We start from the raw sequence: 19,232 nt of genomic DNA on the forward strand, positions 1-19,232 counted from the left end.
TAAATTGTGTTTTCCTTCTGCCGTACAGAAGCACACTTTCTGTGTGCTGTAGTAATTACATTTTGAATAATTGTTGGCCGGGGATTCCCACAAATTCTGAGGAATATCATGCTTTTTCAAGAAGGCTTTGATAACATCCCTGTGTATATTTAGTAATTTTTTTTTGCAACAGTGCTTGGAGTAGAATGTCATTGTCGGGGGGTGGGGGTGGGTGGGTGGTAGGGGAGTTATTGGGCAAGTAATTGAAGCCTGTTGGCATTGGAGACTGCAGAAGATGATTTGTACAATGATGGTGGATATGGAGGATTTTGCACAATCATCCTTGACACTTTAGTATTCTGAGGTACATGCTATACATGCAAAACAGGTGCAAGGATTTCTGCTACCCAGTCAATCATGAGTTTATTGCTGAATTTCCGTGCTAGTGTTTTGTAAAAGCTTGGCATTATTTCCTAAATAATCTTACTAAAACCTTGAACACCAGTGTTTTTATTTATAACCGCCTCTTTAACTTGCCTAATGTTCAGAGAATCAAGAAAATACTTTCCATAAAACTCTCAGATCCCATACATCCTCTCACAATTACCTCATATAAATGTACACCCGGATTAGGAGTAAGCCACGTGGCCTCAAGCTCCTCTGCTATTCAGTTGAACTCCAGACATGGTCTCAGCAGTGCCTATTATCCATGCTGCATTTGTTACCCTTTACTTCCTCTGGATGCTGTGTGACCTGCTGAGTTTCTGCAGTATATTTATGTATTGTCTGATTGTGATAGACATGAGATTTTTTTTTTAAATCTTACTGATAATGCATTTTGGTAATTTTGACTAGTTCCCTGTGAGATCTTCCAGAATGGAAAAAATATAAATTAATTGGATTAAATTTGAGAGTTCTAGCATCAAGAAAACTGATTGTAACAGCTGTTGGACAGATTTGTTTGTAGTTCAGTTGCAACTAAATGGAATGGATTAGGTTTCACTGACCTTAATGCCTCCATCCCAGGAAAAACTTGACCCACTGTGCCTACATTAGATAATATTGCATCTCAGGATCCTTTGAAGATGTTTACCCACCACCAATTTTTCTAAATGAAAGGGAATTGGGTTAAATCCATAATTTGTATTCCATGGTTGAATAAGGTAATTTATTTTTCTCCATTCCTGTCCACCCAAGACAGGAAAATAGTTTTGGTAAAACAGCGTTGATTTTGTTCAATGGCAGAGCAGACCCGAGGACTCAGATGGCTAACTCCCAAGTCTTATTTTATTTCCACAAGTCGTATAGATATTAGAAGATAACAGCTCATTTCTCCATTCTCCATTGAGCTGTCTCTCCAACTTCCATACTTCTATTAACAACTATATGTGGTTGGATATTTGTTTTGAGTTAAGAATTTCAGGAATTTAAAATAGGAACATCAGTGGCCCTTTGTGAAATAATTTATCTTTTTTTCTCTACAGAGGATCTTTGGCATTGTTTTGGAACAAGCCAGTGGAAAGCCTATTAATACTGTAATGAGCTCATGGACAAAACAGATGGGGTTTCCACTCATTTCTGTTGAAGAAAAGCAGGTAGGTGACTTAGTTCTATCTATATATCTATGCCTTTGGCGAGACAAGGAAAGAGTGCATTGCAGGTAAACTTGCAACACTAGGACAGGTAAAGTAATGGATGAGGTCCTGGATTTTGAATACATGGCTGGAGTGATGGTGTAGAAGGGAGGGCTTTAAAGTTCTGGATCACTAGGACCACTTCTGGGGTAGGTGCTCCGCCATTAAAAAAGATCATGGCTATTGCCTCAGTTCCCTCTCCGTCTTTTCCCATGACGCTTAATTCCCTTATTTTGCAAACACCTATCTCTTAAATGTATGTAATAAGTTAGCCTCCACCTCTTCCTTGGGCAGAGAATTCCACAGATTCACTGCTCTGTCATAAATCTACTCTCCTGACTCTTGAGGCAATGTTCCCTAGTTCTAGTTTCACCTACCTGTGGAAACCACTTTCATGCCTATAATGTCTATAATTTTCATAATTTTGTATGTTTCTAGAATATCCCCTCTTATTCTTCTGAATTCCAGTGATTATAGTCCTAGGTGACAATCCCTCCTCAAAGGCTAACCCTTTCATCTCTGGAAGTAACTTGATGAACCTCCTCTGCACCAGACTGATTCCAGAGTCCATGTGGGGTTCTGCTTTACTAGTGCTGTTGAGAGTCTAAACTAATTTGCCTGGGTAATGAGACACAGAAGAGGAGTACAATAGGATGTGAGGAACCAATAAATAAAGAAGGAAAACTAATCTTTTGGACATGTGGATTGGATTGCAATTATTTTTAACACAAAGGTGTTGATCAGAAAAACTGATAACTGAGGGCAGTGATTAAAATGGGAATATGACATTGTTGCTGTAATGGAGAGGCTTGAAAGATAGATGGGGTAGTGAATGTTCCAGGATATAGTATCTTCATTAGAGCATGTAAAAGAGGTGACTGCATTATAGTATTAATCGCAGACTATATTTCTGCAGTTAGGAGGAAGATATTGCAGAAGGTTCTTCAAATAAGGCCTGATGGGTGAAGCTTAGCAACAAAAAAGTGATAATTTTATCAGGGAGGTCCTCTATAGGCCTCCACGTTATCATCAGGAAATGGGGGAGCAGATATGAGAGACCCAAGAGATAACCTGAGCAAGATGCTTGAGACCAGGTCTTAATAAATATATACTGTACCTTGATGAAGGGCTCATCTGAAGCATCAGTTATATATTTTTATCATTGCTATATAAAGGACACTGTTGGACCTGCTGAGTGTCTCCAGCTTTGTTTTTACTTCAACTGCAGATTTTCATGTTTTTCATAAATACTTCTTCTCATTAGTATTTGCTGTAGAAAAGGCATTTGTTTTTGTCAGTGTCCATAGGAGGTAAAAATATATAACCAATGGTTTGGGCCTGAGCCCTTCCTCAAGGGATGCCTACCCTGAAGACATTTTTCTCCTCTCTGAACTGCTGAGTTCTTCCAGCACTTTATATTTACTATAATCTCAGTGTCAACAGAGTGTTCAACAGTACTTCATAAAAAGCAAACCCAGTGAATCCTATGATCCAGACAATGACCTGGTGCCTGTTCTCTGCACTCCCTCCACTATGGTGTCACGAGTAGAACTCTAATATTCCCAGTGTGGTGTCACTAGTGCAATACTCGGGTGCTAGTAAAATTCATCAGGCGGTCACACAGCATCTAACATGAAGTAAACGGTAACCAATGTTTCAGGCCTGAGCCCTTCGTCAAGGTAGCAGCAAAAAAACAGGCAAGTGTCTGGATAAAAAGGTAGAGGGGAAGGGTGAGCACAGCCTCATGGGTCAAAGATGCATACAGGTGGCAAGGGAAAAGGGGGAAAAAAGGGGCAGCTCTCTTGTTAGGAGAGGGAAGTGGGTGGGGAGCTGGAAGAGGAAGGATAGAGAAAGAGAAAGACTCGGGTGGGGGTTGGAGTTTAACAGAAATTGGAGAAGAAATGCTGCATGACCCAAGTTTCTCCAGCACTTTTGGGGCAGCACAGTTAGCCTAGCAATTAGCGCAAATGCTATTGCAGCGTCTGCATTCAGGGCAGTGGTTCGAATTCCCCCAGAGTCTTTAAGGAGTTTGTACGTTCCCCCTGTGTCTATGTGGGTTTCCTCTGGGAGCTCTGGTTTCCTCCACCCTTCAAAACGTACTGGGTGTTGTCTGTCATTTGGGTGTAATTGGGCAGCACAAGCTTGTGGGCGGAAAGGGTCTGTTAGTGTGCTGTATGTCTAAATTTAAGTTTGTTTATTGCACTTGACCCCAGCATCTGCAGACTTTATTGCTTAACTCCATATAACCATCTACAGCACAGAACAGGCCAGTTTGGCCCTACTCGTCCATGCCGGAACAAATCCCCACCTTCCTTGTCCCACTGACCAGCACCCTGCAATCCTCCCCCCTTCATGTAATTATCCAGTCTTTCCTTAAATGTAAATAATGTCCCTGCTTCAACCACCTCCGCCGAAAGCTTATTCCACATCCCAACCTCCCTTTGCGTGAAGAAATTTCCCCTCATGTTCCCCTTATAATTTTCCCCCTTGGCCTCACTATTGTTTTGCAAAGTTGCAATGTAACGTCACAGCTTTATTATTTCTATACCCTGACCTATGGAAAATGCATGCCATATTCATTGCTCTATCTACCTGTGCCTGTCAAATTTGCAGAATTATGGACTTGCACCCCTACCATTCACTGTGTGCACGTGCATGAGTTGTATCCTACACGACTTAGAGTGCATCTGTTCATCCAAATTAAATTCCATCTGATCTATATCCTGTTGCAGTCTTGAACATCCCCTCATCAATATTGTTTCAGTCACAAACTCATAACCTACATTCACTTCCTAGTCATACTGTAAATCACAAACAAATTCTAGTTGCCTTTATATTATCTGACTCCTTTTTTCCAATCAAATCTTCAGTATTCTTTGTCACCCAAGGATCCCTATCAAACCTCATTAGCCATTCATTCCTACTAGAAAATGCTGGCTCTGAACTTGTTATTCTCTTTAAAAGATTTGCATTTTTCAGATTTTTTTTTACAAAGTCCTCTCATGTGCAATTGAAATTGACCTTTTTCCATTTAACAATGACTAACTTTATCCTTTTCCATAGCTACCTTAGAATTATGGTCATTTTTCCCAAAGTGTCCCCTCCCTCCTCCCCCACCCAACCTCCAAACTGCATTTACACCACTTGTGCAGCTTTATTTCCTAATACGAGGCCAAGTACTACCTTAAAGGGCTACATGGTTAGCATTTAGCATGGATTTCCTCCAGGTGCTCTGGCTTCCTCTCACCATTCAAAACGTTCTGGGGGCTGCAGGTCAATTGGGTAAAATTGTGTGGCATGGGTCCGTGGGCGGGAAGGGCCTGTTACTTTGCTGTATGTCTGCATTTAAATTTAAAACTGTCCAAAAAAAGTTTTTTTGAATGCACTTAACAAATTCCACTCCCATCTGTGCCCCTTCCACTAAGGCAATCAAAGTCAATGTCGGTAAAGTTTATATTAAAAAAAAAATCCCCCACAACCCTAGTTTTCATGCACCTTTCTACAATTTACTCACATCATCCATTCCTCTAATTCATGCTGATTATGCTTGTTGAGAGGCCAACTGTACAATTCCTGTGACCTCATGGGACAACACCTCCAGGATATCCCCAAATACTGCTCTGACGTTCTCCCAAATCCCCATTTGGAATGTCAGAACCATGGTACATCAGGCTGGTGGTCCTTCCCTTCCCTCAACCAATTGACTACATTAATATAGTTCCATGTGACGATTCACACTCTAAGCTCATCTGATTTGCCTTTGAAGCTTCTTGTAGTAAATCCAGTTGAGCCTGCCTTGCCTACTCTACCTACAGATATTGATTTATCCTCTGTTTGCCTGTAAATATGCTTCTCATTCCCCACTAGAATGTGAGCAAACCTCCTTGCTCCCCTTCCCAATTTGGGTGCAAATTTTCCTCCTTGTCCTGGTTCCACCTCCCCCTATGTATTGTGATTGACATGTGATAACACTGACCCCCTACCTGGATGGAGGACACACTAGCTGCCAATCAAAGTTTGGTTTTGCCCACATCCATCAGTGTACACCTCACTGTTTTTCCATGTAAATTACCTGGTCTAGATTCTCCAGCCCTCTTGTACTTAGCCTTGGGCCATTGGCTGTTGTAGTTGGATTAATCCTCCTGACACTGACCCTGCTGCATTTCCCACACTTGCCTTCTGTAAATAAAATCCTTCCCCATCAAAACTATCCAGAGTCCTTGCATTTGAGACCTACCAAACCGGTTTCCTCAACCTTCATTCTATAGGAGGCGGGGTGGGGGTCTGCCACCTTCAGCTTTCCTCGGCCTTCTTTCCCTCTCCCCCACCCCCCCACAAAGCTCTTTTCACAGGGTATAAATGGCAGAGGTCCTCATTCCGTCTATGCTGACACAGTCTACCCCAAGTGCAACAGGTCCAAGTACAGCTGCCTGCGCGGGGAGGAAATGCGTTTACAGTCCCCATTGCTGTCCTATGGACCTGGATGGCTGCCCCCCCCCCCCCCCCCCCCCCACTGCATGTATTCTAGTTCTTCCAGGAGGGTGATGGCATCCCATACTGGTGCCATGAGGGGCAGGACTACTGACTTTAAATTGGGATATTTGGTGGTGACCAGTTATCCTGCTAGGGCATCGGTCACAAGCTCCCTGGTATATGCCGTTGGCCTGCTCCCACTCTCTAATAACCCGGGTGTCCTCACTGACCATACCCCATTGCGGGTGCTTGTGTAGATCCAACTCCAGGAGGGTGAGGTACCTGACCCTCACTGCAGTCACTACCCAAACCCACAGGGTAATGCCATCCTGGATCTCTGGCTGTGGTGCCTGAAGGGCATTGTGGGTGCTTTGTTGGTCAGAGGCTCACCAGGGCACTTGCCTCTCAGTGAGAAAGGCTCAAGATGGGGGGCCCCATCATCCCAAAGCCGGAGCAGCCATGTGGCCAGATGCTCGCCTGGCCGTTGGTGGTAGTGATCAGTCAGCTCCTTTGGGGAGAACTCCCGGGTCTCTGTAGTCTTGGAGTGACCATTGCCATGTCCCTATGCAACTTGGTCATCTCTCTCTGGTGGACCTGAGACCAGGTGGTGATGGGTCGAGCATGCAAGAATTTGGGTGCATAGGGGGAAGAGTGGCTGTGGGACGTAGGCTACTCGGGCACCCCCTCCTTGTCACTGTTTAACCATATAATCCCCATCCCCCAGCCCTGCGTCCAGCTTGTTACAGTGCTGGACCAGGGCTCTGCGGGCTGCCCGTGCCTGCGGCTGCTCTATTAGCCTGCAGGCGATTTCAGTTCCTCTGTCCTCGAGATCTGGCTTGAGTCTGGACTGTCTCCTGCAGCATGCAGCAGCGCGGCCAGAGCTCTTCTAACTCCCTGTCCTTCTGGGTGCATAAATGCTGGATCTGGTTAGTAATCACAACCTGGTGTCTCAGGAGGGATGCAAACAGTCAAAAGGCATCCCATTGTAAGGAGGGAGACCACATGGTTCCCCAGTTTCTCACTATGTGGGTCCAATTGCTCAGACCAGTCCACTGGTTTACTGTGGTCTGCCAGCAAGCTGTCCAAGTGCTCAAATCCTTCTCTCTTGTCTATCCTTGGTGCCTGCACTGGCTTTTTTGTCCCTGTTCCAGAACATTTCCCCATACCTGTGTCCAGCCAAGACTCCTGAGACCTTGCTCATAGCGCCAATTGTTGTGAGTGAGGAAAAATGTTTTGTAGGTCTCAAAGGCAAGGACTCTGGACACAGTTTTGATGGGAAAGAATTTTATTAACAGAAGGCAAGTGTGGGAAATAGTAGCAGATTCCCCACACACACTCTTTTATAGCAGTTGTGGGAATGCAATAGTGGACAATTAATAACAAGCGTGGGAACAAAATATACATACAATAATCAAGGAAAAATCACTACAATGCCCCACCACCCCTTGACTCGATGCTAAAAGGGACATTAAACACTCCCAATCCTTTTAAACAGTGTACATCTTACCAACAGTTTCTCTAGCACCAATGGCTTGGTACCAGGCCCAAGGCCAAGTACAGGCAGGTAATTTACACGGGTTCAACAGCAAGGTGTGCACTAATGGGTGGGGCGGAATCAAACCTTGATTGGCAGCTGGTGTGTCCTCCGACTAGGTAGGGAGCCACAACCCTTCCCAATATAATCTGAAGTTATTCCAATAATGTAAGTACAGAAAATACTATCCCATGCAACTGTCCTTTAGCCACTGGTTCATCTGTCCTGTTCTTCGTACCCTCACTCACTCATGGCACAAGAAGCAATCCTGAAATTATGACCTTGGAAGTCCTGCTTTTTAACCTTCAACCTAACTCCCTAAATGCACTTTGTAGTACCCTGCATCCTCTTTCTATCAATGTTGTCCACATCGTCATGTACTACAACCTCTGTTTTTCCTCCTGCTTCAAAATGTTTTGTACCCAATCTGAAAGAACCCAGACCCTGGCACAAGGGAGGCAATGTATCATTCTTGAGTATTACTCTTGGTCACAGAAGCATTTGTTGCCCTTGCTAACTAACTAATCCATTACCTCTTCTGCTTGTCTAGACTTTTCTCTCTCCTGCTGTAGAGAGCCATTTGTACTGCTACAAACCTGGCTGTTTGAGGCTATCAGTCCACCACTGCCCCCATCCTGCCACTCCCCCAATGAATAACAGTACAATCCAAAATGATGTACCTGTTAGAGGGGATTGACAATAGGGGACTCTTGCACATACTGGCCTTTATAGTGGTTATTTGTCTCCTTTTTTCTGGGCCTGCAACATGACGAACTTGTTAAATCTACTATCTATCACCTTTTCTGTATCTGAGATGCTCTGAACCAAGTCTTAATGCAGCACCAACTGCTCCCTGCCTTTCTGGATACTCCACTTTGAGCCATCATGGGGCAATAATTCCCATTTGTTCGGTGAGAATGATCAATTTTCTCTAGGAGACTGAAAATATTCTTGTTTTTTTCAGTCTTTCTGGAAATCTCTCTCACTCTCCATCCTTTCTGTAAAATACCATATTTTCGTTTTGACACTTGTGGAATTGCTGGCATTATGGATCGCATTCAAATATCTATAACTGCAGTTTCTTCATTCCACTTAAATGTATTGCAGATAAGAAATTGAGATTGGAAATTTTGATTTTCCAAACTTAAACTCAGTTATCAACATTATTAGTGTCAATGTTAACAGTATCAGCATTGACTACAATTTGTAATTAACCATTTTATACAGTTTTCTGCAGAGTTCAAGCTCTTTTTATCTCCCTCCCCAACCCCCACATTTAACACTTAACCACAGTTACACACAACAAAAGTTTTATGGGTTTGTCACAGCATGGCAGCCAGCGCTCAGGCTGTTTTCTCTCAACTTTTCCTGGTTGGGATGAAATGGAACCCTGCCCCGCCCCCAGCACCGATTGAGGGATAGACGGGGAGGTAGTTGAGATTAGAATCTTGTCACGAAACCGTAAACTTTGTTTTCTTCATGGCATTGGCTACATTACTATCTAAAAATAAACTAATATTTTTCAGGAAAGAGATGACCGAATTTTGAAGATTTCCCAGAAGAAATTCTGTGCCAGTGGACCATTTAGTGGTAAGAACTTGTGCTGCTTCTTTCAATATTAAGAAACCTCTTTATCCAATATTGACACTTTTCAGAGAACATTAAAAATCCTGCCTGTTTATTTTCTATGTATCCAAGGTGCTCCAATGATTACAATTATACCATACTTTGTTTGGTATAATTTGCTTGAGAGTTTTATACTCAATGAAAAGATTAGGTGTTAAGGAATTAAATATTTGTAAAATTTTACAACGGCAACCAGACTTCACAGCACCTGCCACTGTGCCCAAACGCGATCCATACATTTTGCAAATTCATTTAAAGAATCTGAATGTTGCTGGCAAAGCCACAATTTGCCTGTTATTTTTTTAAAAGATGGAAGTTGGTGCCTTTCTACTATCTCCAGCTGAAAGTAACTACATTTGTGAGTTTGCATCTCATACACTGGTTCACTTTGTGATATTGAAGTGAGTTGCTGACTCCTTGTGGTGTTCCAGTGCAGTTTTTACATTGAATTTGCATTAAATCCTATGCTTTTAGAATTTTATCCTAAAGAGTGATACACCCCTCTCCCAGGGAAAAGATAGAGGAGGTAAACCATAATAGGCTGATAACAGTCATCACCAGCATTAAAATGCAGTGGATTGTTGTTGCACTGGGATTTAATGTCCACCAGGCAAACAGCACAACGCATGTGTAATGACTCCATTGGATTAAACTGAGTGGATCACTGGTTGTTTGTACTCAAGACCCAATTATGGAAAATGATCTCTTATGTGAGATGTAAAAACACAATGCTGGAGAAATTCAACAGGTCAAACAGCATACTTTATATAGCAAAGATAAATATAGATAAGCAATGTTTCAGGCCTGAGGACTTCAAGGTGTGTGAGGTTAAAAAGGTCTTCTGAAGAGGAAAGGAAATGAATCAAGGATGATGGGGAAGTACCTGAAGACGTTGGGTTTGTTGTTTTTCAGTTTTTTTTTGGAAACTTGAGCTGAGAGATTTCCATTTTTCTTTGTGGTTTTTTTTACAAGAATCCCCTTGTTTCACCTTCACGGTGACATCGAGCTTATGAATTGTTTGCTTTCCACGTTGATAAAGTTTTTATAAATTTGTGCACTGTATTTTCAAACTTGAGAGTGAGGAAGGTTCAGAAAGATTTTTAAACTTTAATTTTCTTCTTTCACGAGTATCTCATGACTCACCAGTTTGGAAATTATTTTGCATGTGTTGGTCTGAGGCACTGTCTGCTGTTTTGCTTTCCCTTCTCAAGCTTCTCCTCGCCTTTGATTTGGTATTTTCCCAAACACTAACCTAATATGGGGATTCATGCAATCAAATGAGAATTCTAAATCTATCGAGCATTCTAACCATGCTTACCTAATTTGCATTTTGGTTTATCAACTTCTTGCATTTGGTGACATTTATCTCCTTGGACCTAATGGTAACCATGTTGATCAGCAACTCCAATTAACCATATCTTATAAGATCATAAGACATAGGAGCAGAAATAGGCTATTCAGCCCATTGAGTCTGCCCCGCCATTCAATCATGAGCTGATCCATTTTTCCCACTCAGCCCCATTGCCAGGCCTTCTCCCATAACTTTTAATGCCCTGGCTACTCGAGAAACCATGTTATTTTCCCCCAACAATTATTGGGAGGTTTATGGCAATGGATATTTGAGTGAGCTTAAGTTAATAAGCAGGAAATCTTTGGAATGGCAAATTCTCCTGCAATGGGAAATAGGCTGAGGAATGAATTTGAGGATGAACACCTTGGGTCCATAACTTGTATCTTCAAATGAAGCAAGGTTGATTATAATGGTATTTGGGGATGGGAGAAAGGAGGAGAATTGGCAAACAAGCAGAGAGACAGATATTTAAAGAACCGGTTTATAATGCTCAGCAAGAGTTTGCCCTAATCAAAAAGAAGGATTCTATGAGAGGGGGGTGGGTGGGGGGGGGGGGAAAATAATGTGAGGTTAACAAACAACGTGAAGAGTATACAAAGTAGCAAGGTTGGGTGGTAAGAGTGGAGAATTTATAGGAGTCTGCATTAGAATTCCAAAAGGTTTATAAGGAAGATGAATTTTGAAACAAAAATTTCATGCAGTATAAAAAGCACACAATAAAAGTCCCTATGGATATATAAATAAGAAAATGGCTAAGACAAATGTGAGACCCATAGAGAATGAGGGTGGTGAATTATAACGGCAAACTAAAAACTGGCAGTTATGTTCAATGTTTTTTTTGGATCAGTCATCACCTTGGATGCCATTGTTAGTGTTCGTAAAATATCTGGTGAGCTAATTAAAACTTGTATGGTAGATTTTTAAAAAAATCCTAATTGCAAAGTTTAGTTTTGGAGAAACGCTAGGATAAAGGTGAAAGGTCACCAGGACCTGATGGATTGCATGCCAGGATTTCAATTTGATTTGAAGATATTGCACGATAACAGGCTCTTCTGGCCCATGCTGCCCAACACTCGTGACCAATTAACCTTCTAACCCTGTGAGTCTTTGGAATGTGGGAGGAAACAGGTGCACCCAGAGGAAATCCACATAGATGCAGGGAGAACGAGCAAACTCCGCACAGGGGTGGAAGCCGGAGCATTGAAAACATTTAGAGGTAGAAAAATTAATAGATTGAGGAAAAGAGTGGTATGGAGAAATTATACCAAAGAGGAGCTGATTTCTTGAAGATGGATGCTATCTTAGCGCTGAAGATGTAAGCAAGATGGTTGCAAGTTCAGATGAAATGGTGCTCCGCAATGATGACAAGGAATGATTATTTCAGGCATGGGGTTAAAGTTAAATTTTCAGTCTTCCTCTCATTGAGTTAGAGAAAATTTCTTGAATGGGATGTTGAGTAATCCAGTCTTATCATTTTGCAGAAGTGCTGGGATCAAGTGAGGTGTTGACATGGATGTGGGTGTCATCAGCATTCATCTAAATCCTGAACAATTAAATGAGGAATGGCCAAAATAATAGATGGGGATAAGAAACCATTAGTGGAGTATTCTAGACCTAAAGCTTGAACTGGATAGGTAAATATGAACAAAAGCTGATACAGTTGGGCAGCAGATGAGATGTATTGAAACAGACTGACCTTGTCCACTGTCCATTTGCAGTTCATGCTGAATTAGCACCAATGGGGAGTTGAAATCGGAAACTTCCTTATTTTTCCTAGAAAAAAAATTTGTGAAAGCAGCCTAATGTGCTTGAGGTATACATTTAGGGATTGCTTTATCTTTTGTCAAATTGTTGCCTTGTTCTTGTTGTCTTGGGCTGGTAGGAAATGAACACTGGATGTAAGATTGCAACCAAATACTAATGAATTTCATCTTTTGAAAATGATTGTGTAAAAGGGAATGCTGCTGGTTATGTTTTGTTCTCAAGTTGGAGGGCCTTAAAATGCAAGCATTTCACCAAATTTCGTTTATATGGGTGAGTTATTTTGACTGCTAGGTGATCTGACTACCAACAATTGTGCATCACATTTTGTGAACCCAGTCATTTTTTTCTTTGTTCATTTCTGCCAAGCACACTGTATTTGACTTATTTAAGAAACAATTGGATAAATTCAAAGATGGAACTCCTGTTTTTGCTCCTTGACTGAGGAAAATATAATGACTTGCATATCATGTAAAATTCATGGTACTTGCAATACAAATCATAGTTGGAGGATGTACCTGATAGCCATTACCTTTTTAAAAAGTACTCAGCAGAAAACACGATCTTAATGGTGCTCAATAAATTCCACAAAGGTTTTTTTTCCAAGCACATAAAATATAGCTTGGAAATATAGAATCAGACTTCAAGTCTTTGGAAGAAAACCAGTTAAATGTTGGGAATTTAAACAGCTTTTAAGTAATTTCCCTCTGTGCTCCTGTACTTCATTGCTTGGTGACTGTAGAGTACCAGTATTAAAACAGACATATGAATGCTTTAGCTTATCACTGGTCTTCTTTCAAAATCTTATGGATAATTAACTAACATTTTGCAATGTTTTGGTGCAGAGGCTCAGAAACTGCAGCAGGGAAATGAGTCTTTCATCCCACCAACAAGTTCCCATTTACACTGACCCTACAATAAACCCATTTTTCTCCCCGACATTTGGATCAGCTCCCTCTGATTGCGTTACCATGCTGCATATCAGCATAAGATAAAAGTAGCCCATTAACCTACTGGACTACACGTGTTCCTGATGTGGGAGAAAACCACAACACTTAGAGGAAACTAGCATAGTCACAGGAAGAACATGTAAGCTCCACACAGCACCAGAGATCAGGACAGAACCTAGGTCATTGGGGCTGTGGAGGAAGCCTCACTGTGGTATCCCTCAGCTTAATTTCTAACTTGTGTGTTCCTTTTTATCTGCATAACCAATTCAGTTTAAATATTCAAAGTTGTTCTAAAAGTCGTTTAATGTTTTAATAGTCATAAAAATTTACCCAAAGAAACTCCATTCCAAATTGATGGTGGGATTTGGCTAACCTCCGAAAAAGCCATTTTCTCTCTCTGAGCTTGTGCTGTGATCGCTGTGGAGAAAGAGTTGCATTCTGTACCAAGGACCTATTCATATCAATGATTACTGAAGTGACTCTCTTTTAACAACTAGTTCAAATGCATGCTTTGTTAATATGGGAGAACAGTTGAGTGAATTTGGTCTGTTGTCGTGAGTGGAGTAAGGAAATAAAAATAGCAAAAACTTGACAAAATATGGCTTTGGATGGATCCTTCTATCTTTTTGAAAAAGTTTAATGAATCTATGGGACATTTTTTTCATTTAGTGATATTTGTCTATCCCAACTAACTTAATTGAGGGTGGAACCCAGCAGTCAGCTCAAGGTCTGTTTCAACTCCTATTTTTTTAAAAATCCATTGTTTTTCCCAATTCCTGGTTCCTAATGAGTAGAGCTTCAGCCAATATCTAATATCAAGAACTTCTTCCAAATGGTAATTCTGTGTGTCTGTTTCTTGGCAGGGAGGTGATTTATAGCCAAGCCTCTCCTTGCTGTCTGACGTAATCCTCTTTCTGGTAAACATGCCTTCCCTTGGGTGGTAATGAACAGTGAAGCTCTGGCTAATTTTTAACCCCATCCACTTTCATGAGACTCAAGATAAAATTGTACTGCATCTTCCAGGCATTTGTCTCGTTTCAGCTATTAGATTCGGCCCATCTGATGTTTGGAACCTTTGTTTCATTTAAGTGATGTATTCTTCTTTTAGTGACGTCATTTCTGTCCTTTGAGGGAAATTGGAGTGAAACTTCTTGAGGGTCTACTACATAAATCCATTCATGTATAAGCACACCTCTCCTGTATTTCCCAGGTAGTGACTGTCCTCACTGGATGGTCCCTATTAATATCTGCACCAGTGAAGATGTAAGCTGTGATAATATGAAGGTGTTACTGGACCAGCCAGAGATGACTATCACTGTGAAGAATGTGAAACCGCATCAGTGGATAAAGGTAGGTCACCAGAGGGTTTCAGAAGTAGTTTAGGGTATGTATTCTTTTGTATCTTTGAGTAAAACGTACCTTTTCTCTATCCTCTCTAGGTCTTTGCAAAAGGACACGCAGTCAGGCAACTTGTCTCTTAGGGCTTTGCTAACATTGCTCTTTAATGAACTGCTTCATGCACAGTGAAGTCGGTGACTAATCAAATGCATCCTTTTATGTCTAACACCATTCTAATGTCTCGACTAGAAGACAATTTGATAAGATTAGAGGTTCTCTTTGTAAGGATTCTGTTTGTAAAAAAAAGTATTTATTTCATTGGAGCAGTGCATTTCAAATCAGTGCAGAGAACCACATGCATCAACAGACCATATCATCCTTGATCTTTGCAAAAGAGCTGACTGTAACTCTGGTACAAGAGGGAACAGGTTGTTGCATTATTCTTGTTAGTTTCAGAAACATGATTCATCCTTATCCAAGAAAAGACAAGATAAAAGGAAAAGTTGTTTTTTGTTCAGAGTAACTGCCAGTTGCCCAAGATGGATCCTGATCTGTAATCTTTTATTTTGCAAATAATTTCCAGATGGGCATTATTGAACTATTTCCATTTTCCAAAATGTATACTAGCCAGACATAGTTTTCTTGTAGGTTGTTTAAAACAGTTGAACAAAAAGGTTTTATTTATAAAAAAAGAAACTAAAAGCCCTAGAAAAATAACAGGAAATGCTGGAAATGGAAGTAGGTAATACTACTTGGTTGTGTACCTTTCTTTAGATGTTCACGCCAAGGCGAGTTTTTTTATTCTTATTTTCTTTCTGGTGTTCCGTCGTCAATGTTCATATTTATGAATTACAATTGAACCTTCAGGAGGGATTATTGACATAAAAAGGGAAAGAGATCTCACTACCTTGCATTATCTTTAAGATGATTTTGGCATGGGTTGAGAGTTCCATATGTTTGAGACCAGACAAGTTTGCACTTCATTTCACTGAACACTTGCTTTCTTTATCCAGCAGCTTAGTGAATTAATTCTAGTAAGGCAACTCGATTTAACCAGCATAATTTTTATTTGCATCATATTTTGGATTGAAGCCTCTGATTCTGCCACTTTGTAGTTACTCGTCTTTGTTTCTAATGGCCCGTGTCTTTCTCTTTGCTCAGATCCTCCCTGACCATGCTTTTGTCTTCCACATGCTTTTGCACTCTTTCTCATTGTGTACGATGCTCTCTTCGAGTAACTGATTATTGCTTCTGTTTGTGATGCATCTGTGGCTTGTCTTAATTTATCCTTGAAGAAAATAAATGTTCTCTTCAAAGCTCGTTAATTCACTCAGCCTCTGCTACTAAATGATTCTTATTCTATAGAACCTGTGAAGTTTAAACTCAGTTTAGATCCTAAAGTCTGTAAATTTTATATCTGCGTTAAAGTACTTCACATTTGTTTCTTCGGATGAAATTTGGTGAAATGCTAAATAGATTTGCTGATGCTCACATTTGGTGGGTGAAAGGGGATAGCAGAGGGTTGCAGTCAAAGTGCTGGTTGATATGATGCTTTGAGTATTTTGGCACAAGATGTGGCTTTTTTAAACATTTATTTTGATACATGATCATTAAATACTTGGCTGTGGGCTTCATTCCTTCGGGATGTGGATATGTTGGCAAAGTCAGCACTTATTACCCATTCCTAATTGTATTTGGGAATGTAGAAGCAATGTTCTTCAAAACTAACATCACTTCACACCCATGGTAACTTGAAAAGGAAGTTGAAACATTTTGTTGTCATGTCTTGTGAATGGTCTGCTGATAGTAAAACCACTTTCTGATGGATTTGGTGTAATTAGGGGAAAGTTAGGCAATTGGGTATTTTGATTATTGTAAACATCTGCATTGCATACATTGTAGTCATGCTTAAACCCAAGTAGTACAAAATTAGTCACAGCAAATTCCTCAGCCTATCCAGTTCCCTGTCCTGTTCAGTTTGCCATTCATTCATGAAGCCACCTTTCTTGTACCTGGAAGGAAAAAAATAGGGCTTTCCTTCCCTTCAGGGGTGGTACGGTTGGCATAGTGGTTAGTGCAACACCTTTACAGCACCAGCAATCAGGAGGTTCTCCCTGTCTGTGTGGGTTTTCCTCAGGGGCTCCAGTTTCCTCCCACCCTTCAAAATGTACCAGGGTTAATTGGGTGTAAATTGGATGGCACAGACTTGTGGGCCGAAATGGCCTGTTACCTCAAAGCAGCTCATGGTCTAGTATATTGACGAACTATTCCTTTTTTTTACACTGCTGTATTTGTCTACATTAACAGGAGTTTTCATGCTTGTTTTTAAACCCAATAAATCTGCCCAATTTGATAATTTTTTTAAAAGTTAGAATGGTGAAAACAAACCTTACACCAAGTATCTAATTAATGGCTGTGATGACAGCCCATTTTCTGCTCAGATCTCCCTAATTCTCAAACTAGCATGGTTCCAAAGATGTAGTTTGCATGCTTAGTTTCCAAAAGTACCAGCCTGTCTAGGTTTGCACATTTGTGAACAATCCACTAAATGTAAATAATCAACTAAATCTTCAGGGCACCAGGGCTGAAGAAACTCAGCAGGTCATGCAGCATCCATGGGAAACAAAAGGCAGTTGATGTTTCGGGCATGAAGGCAAATGCAATGTTGGCATTCAGATTCAGGGGAATAGGATACAAGAGGAGGGATGTGATGTTGAGGCCTTAAGGCTCTGATGAGGCCTCACAGTGTGGAGTACAGTTTGGGCTCCTTATTTAAGGATGTGCTGGCATTGGAGAGGGTTGGAGAAGATTCACAAGAATGATTCCTGGAATATGGGATTAGCATGAGGAACGTTTGACGGTACTTGGCCTGTACTCCTTGGAGCTCAGAAGAACGAGGGGGGGACCTCATTGAAGCATTTCAAATGTTGAAAGGCCTGATCAGAGTAGATGTCAGTCGTTTCCCATGGTAAGGAGTCAAGGATAAGAGGGCACAAATTCAGGATTTAAGGTTGCCCATTTAAAACAGATGCAGGGGAATTTCTTGAGCAAGACAGTGGTGAGCCTCTGGATTTTCCTACCATGGGTGGCTGTGGAGGCAGATATTGATAGGTATCTGAATAGTCAGGGTATCAAAGGTTGTGGGGAGAAGACAGGAATGGGGCTGAGTGGGAGAAAAGACAAACTCATGTTGGAATGGTGAGTGGACTCAATGGGCTGAATAGCCGACTTCTACTCTTTTTTAGATATACAACAAACATGGTAACAGGCCCCTTTTGCCCACAAGTCTGTGCTGCCCAATTAACCTACAACCCTGGTATGTTTTGAAGGGTGGGAGGAAACCAGAGTGCCCAGAGAAACCCCACCCAGACATGAGGAGAACATACAAACTCCTTACAGATAGTGCCAGATTCAAACCCTGGTCGCTGGTGCTGTAACAGTGTTGCACTAACCGCTATGCTAACTGTGCTGCCCTAATGAACCTATCTGATGGTCCTGTGAGCTCAACTGCCTGTTGCTTTCTATGGATGCTGTATGACATGCTGAGTTTCTCCAGCACTTTTGTATCATGCCCTAGATCCCAGCAACTGCAGATTTCTATTTACACCAATTATGATATTTTCACTCAAATTAAGAGGATGGAGGAAACAGATGGCTCAGTGCATTGCTGTACTAATGTTGATTTTCATTTTGAGATTCTGTTAAATCTGTGCAGAGGAGGAAAACAATTCTAATGAACCTATCAATTTATTCAATGCAGTGGGATGTTTGTACAAATCGTCATAGTCTAATCTTTGGACTAACTTTTAGGGTCAGAATTTCCTGTTCCACATTCTCACCATTAAATGAGAATTCCTCGTTGAGAATGTTATTTTCTGCTTTTCCTCGTGAATGACTTTGTGAAAGGTGGGCAGAATGGCTGTGAGAATGGTTATGTTCCTGTTACAACAAGAATGCAGGTGATCAGGTTCTGATGCTTTTAATGAAGCTCTGAGTCCACCAATGGACAATGAAAGATGATGATTTTTGGTGCTGTTTTCAACTGGTCTTTCTGGGCAGTGCCTCAGTTGCACACATCAGTGCTTCCAAAACAGCGGTTCAGAGATTTAAAAACTCAGCAGAACCTCTCCTTCATGGCACTTCAAAGTTTGGAGCTGATGAATCAACACAAGGTGGTGACCATTGCATGGCACCAGGTCCAATAGATTTTTGGCAGGTTTCCAATGAATGTTAATGGGTTGACATTTTCAACACTACAAGGAAATAATGAGCAGGGATAGGCCATTAGGCCCCGTGAGCCTGCTTCGTCATTTCGATCCTGACCTCAGGTCCGTTTTTTTTTGCCATTTCTCCATTCCCCTTCATTACTCATCTCTCAAATAGTTATCCATCCCCACTTTAAATACTTCTAATGATCCAGCTTCCACTTCCCACTGGGCCCACGCGTTGGAGGTTTGCCACCCTCTGCAAGAAGTTGTTTGTCTTGCTTCAATTTTCAATGAGAAGCCTCTTATTTGGGGTTATGTCTCTTTGTGTGAAACTCTACCACTGATCTAAACACTGTTAGAGAGTTCAACTGTGTATAT

At 41.2% G+C, this 19,232-nt stretch overlaps 1 protein-coding gene across 1 annotated transcript in view; it reads left to right on the plus strand.

The window, feature by feature from the left end:
* LOC138747624 (puromycin-sensitive aminopeptidase-like) overlaps positions 1-19,232 on the plus strand; it is a 117,085-nt gene that overhangs the window by 67,490 nt on the left and 30,363 nt on the right. The window contains 4 exon segments of the mRNA XM_069907025.1: positions 1,403-1,480; positions 1,482-1,574; positions 9,147-9,210; positions 14,519-14,658. Coding sequence (XP_069763126.1) covers positions 1,403-1,480; positions 1,482-1,574; positions 9,147-9,210; positions 14,519-14,658 — 375 coding nt within the window.

Source organism: Narcine bancroftii, chromosome 12 (genome assembly GCF_036971445.1).
Source record: "Narcine bancroftii isolate sNarBan1 chromosome 12, sNarBan1.hap1, whole genome shotgun sequence".
NCBI classification, from domain to species: Eukaryota; Metazoa; Chordata; class Chondrichthyes; order Torpediniformes; family Narcinidae; genus Narcine; species Narcine bancroftii.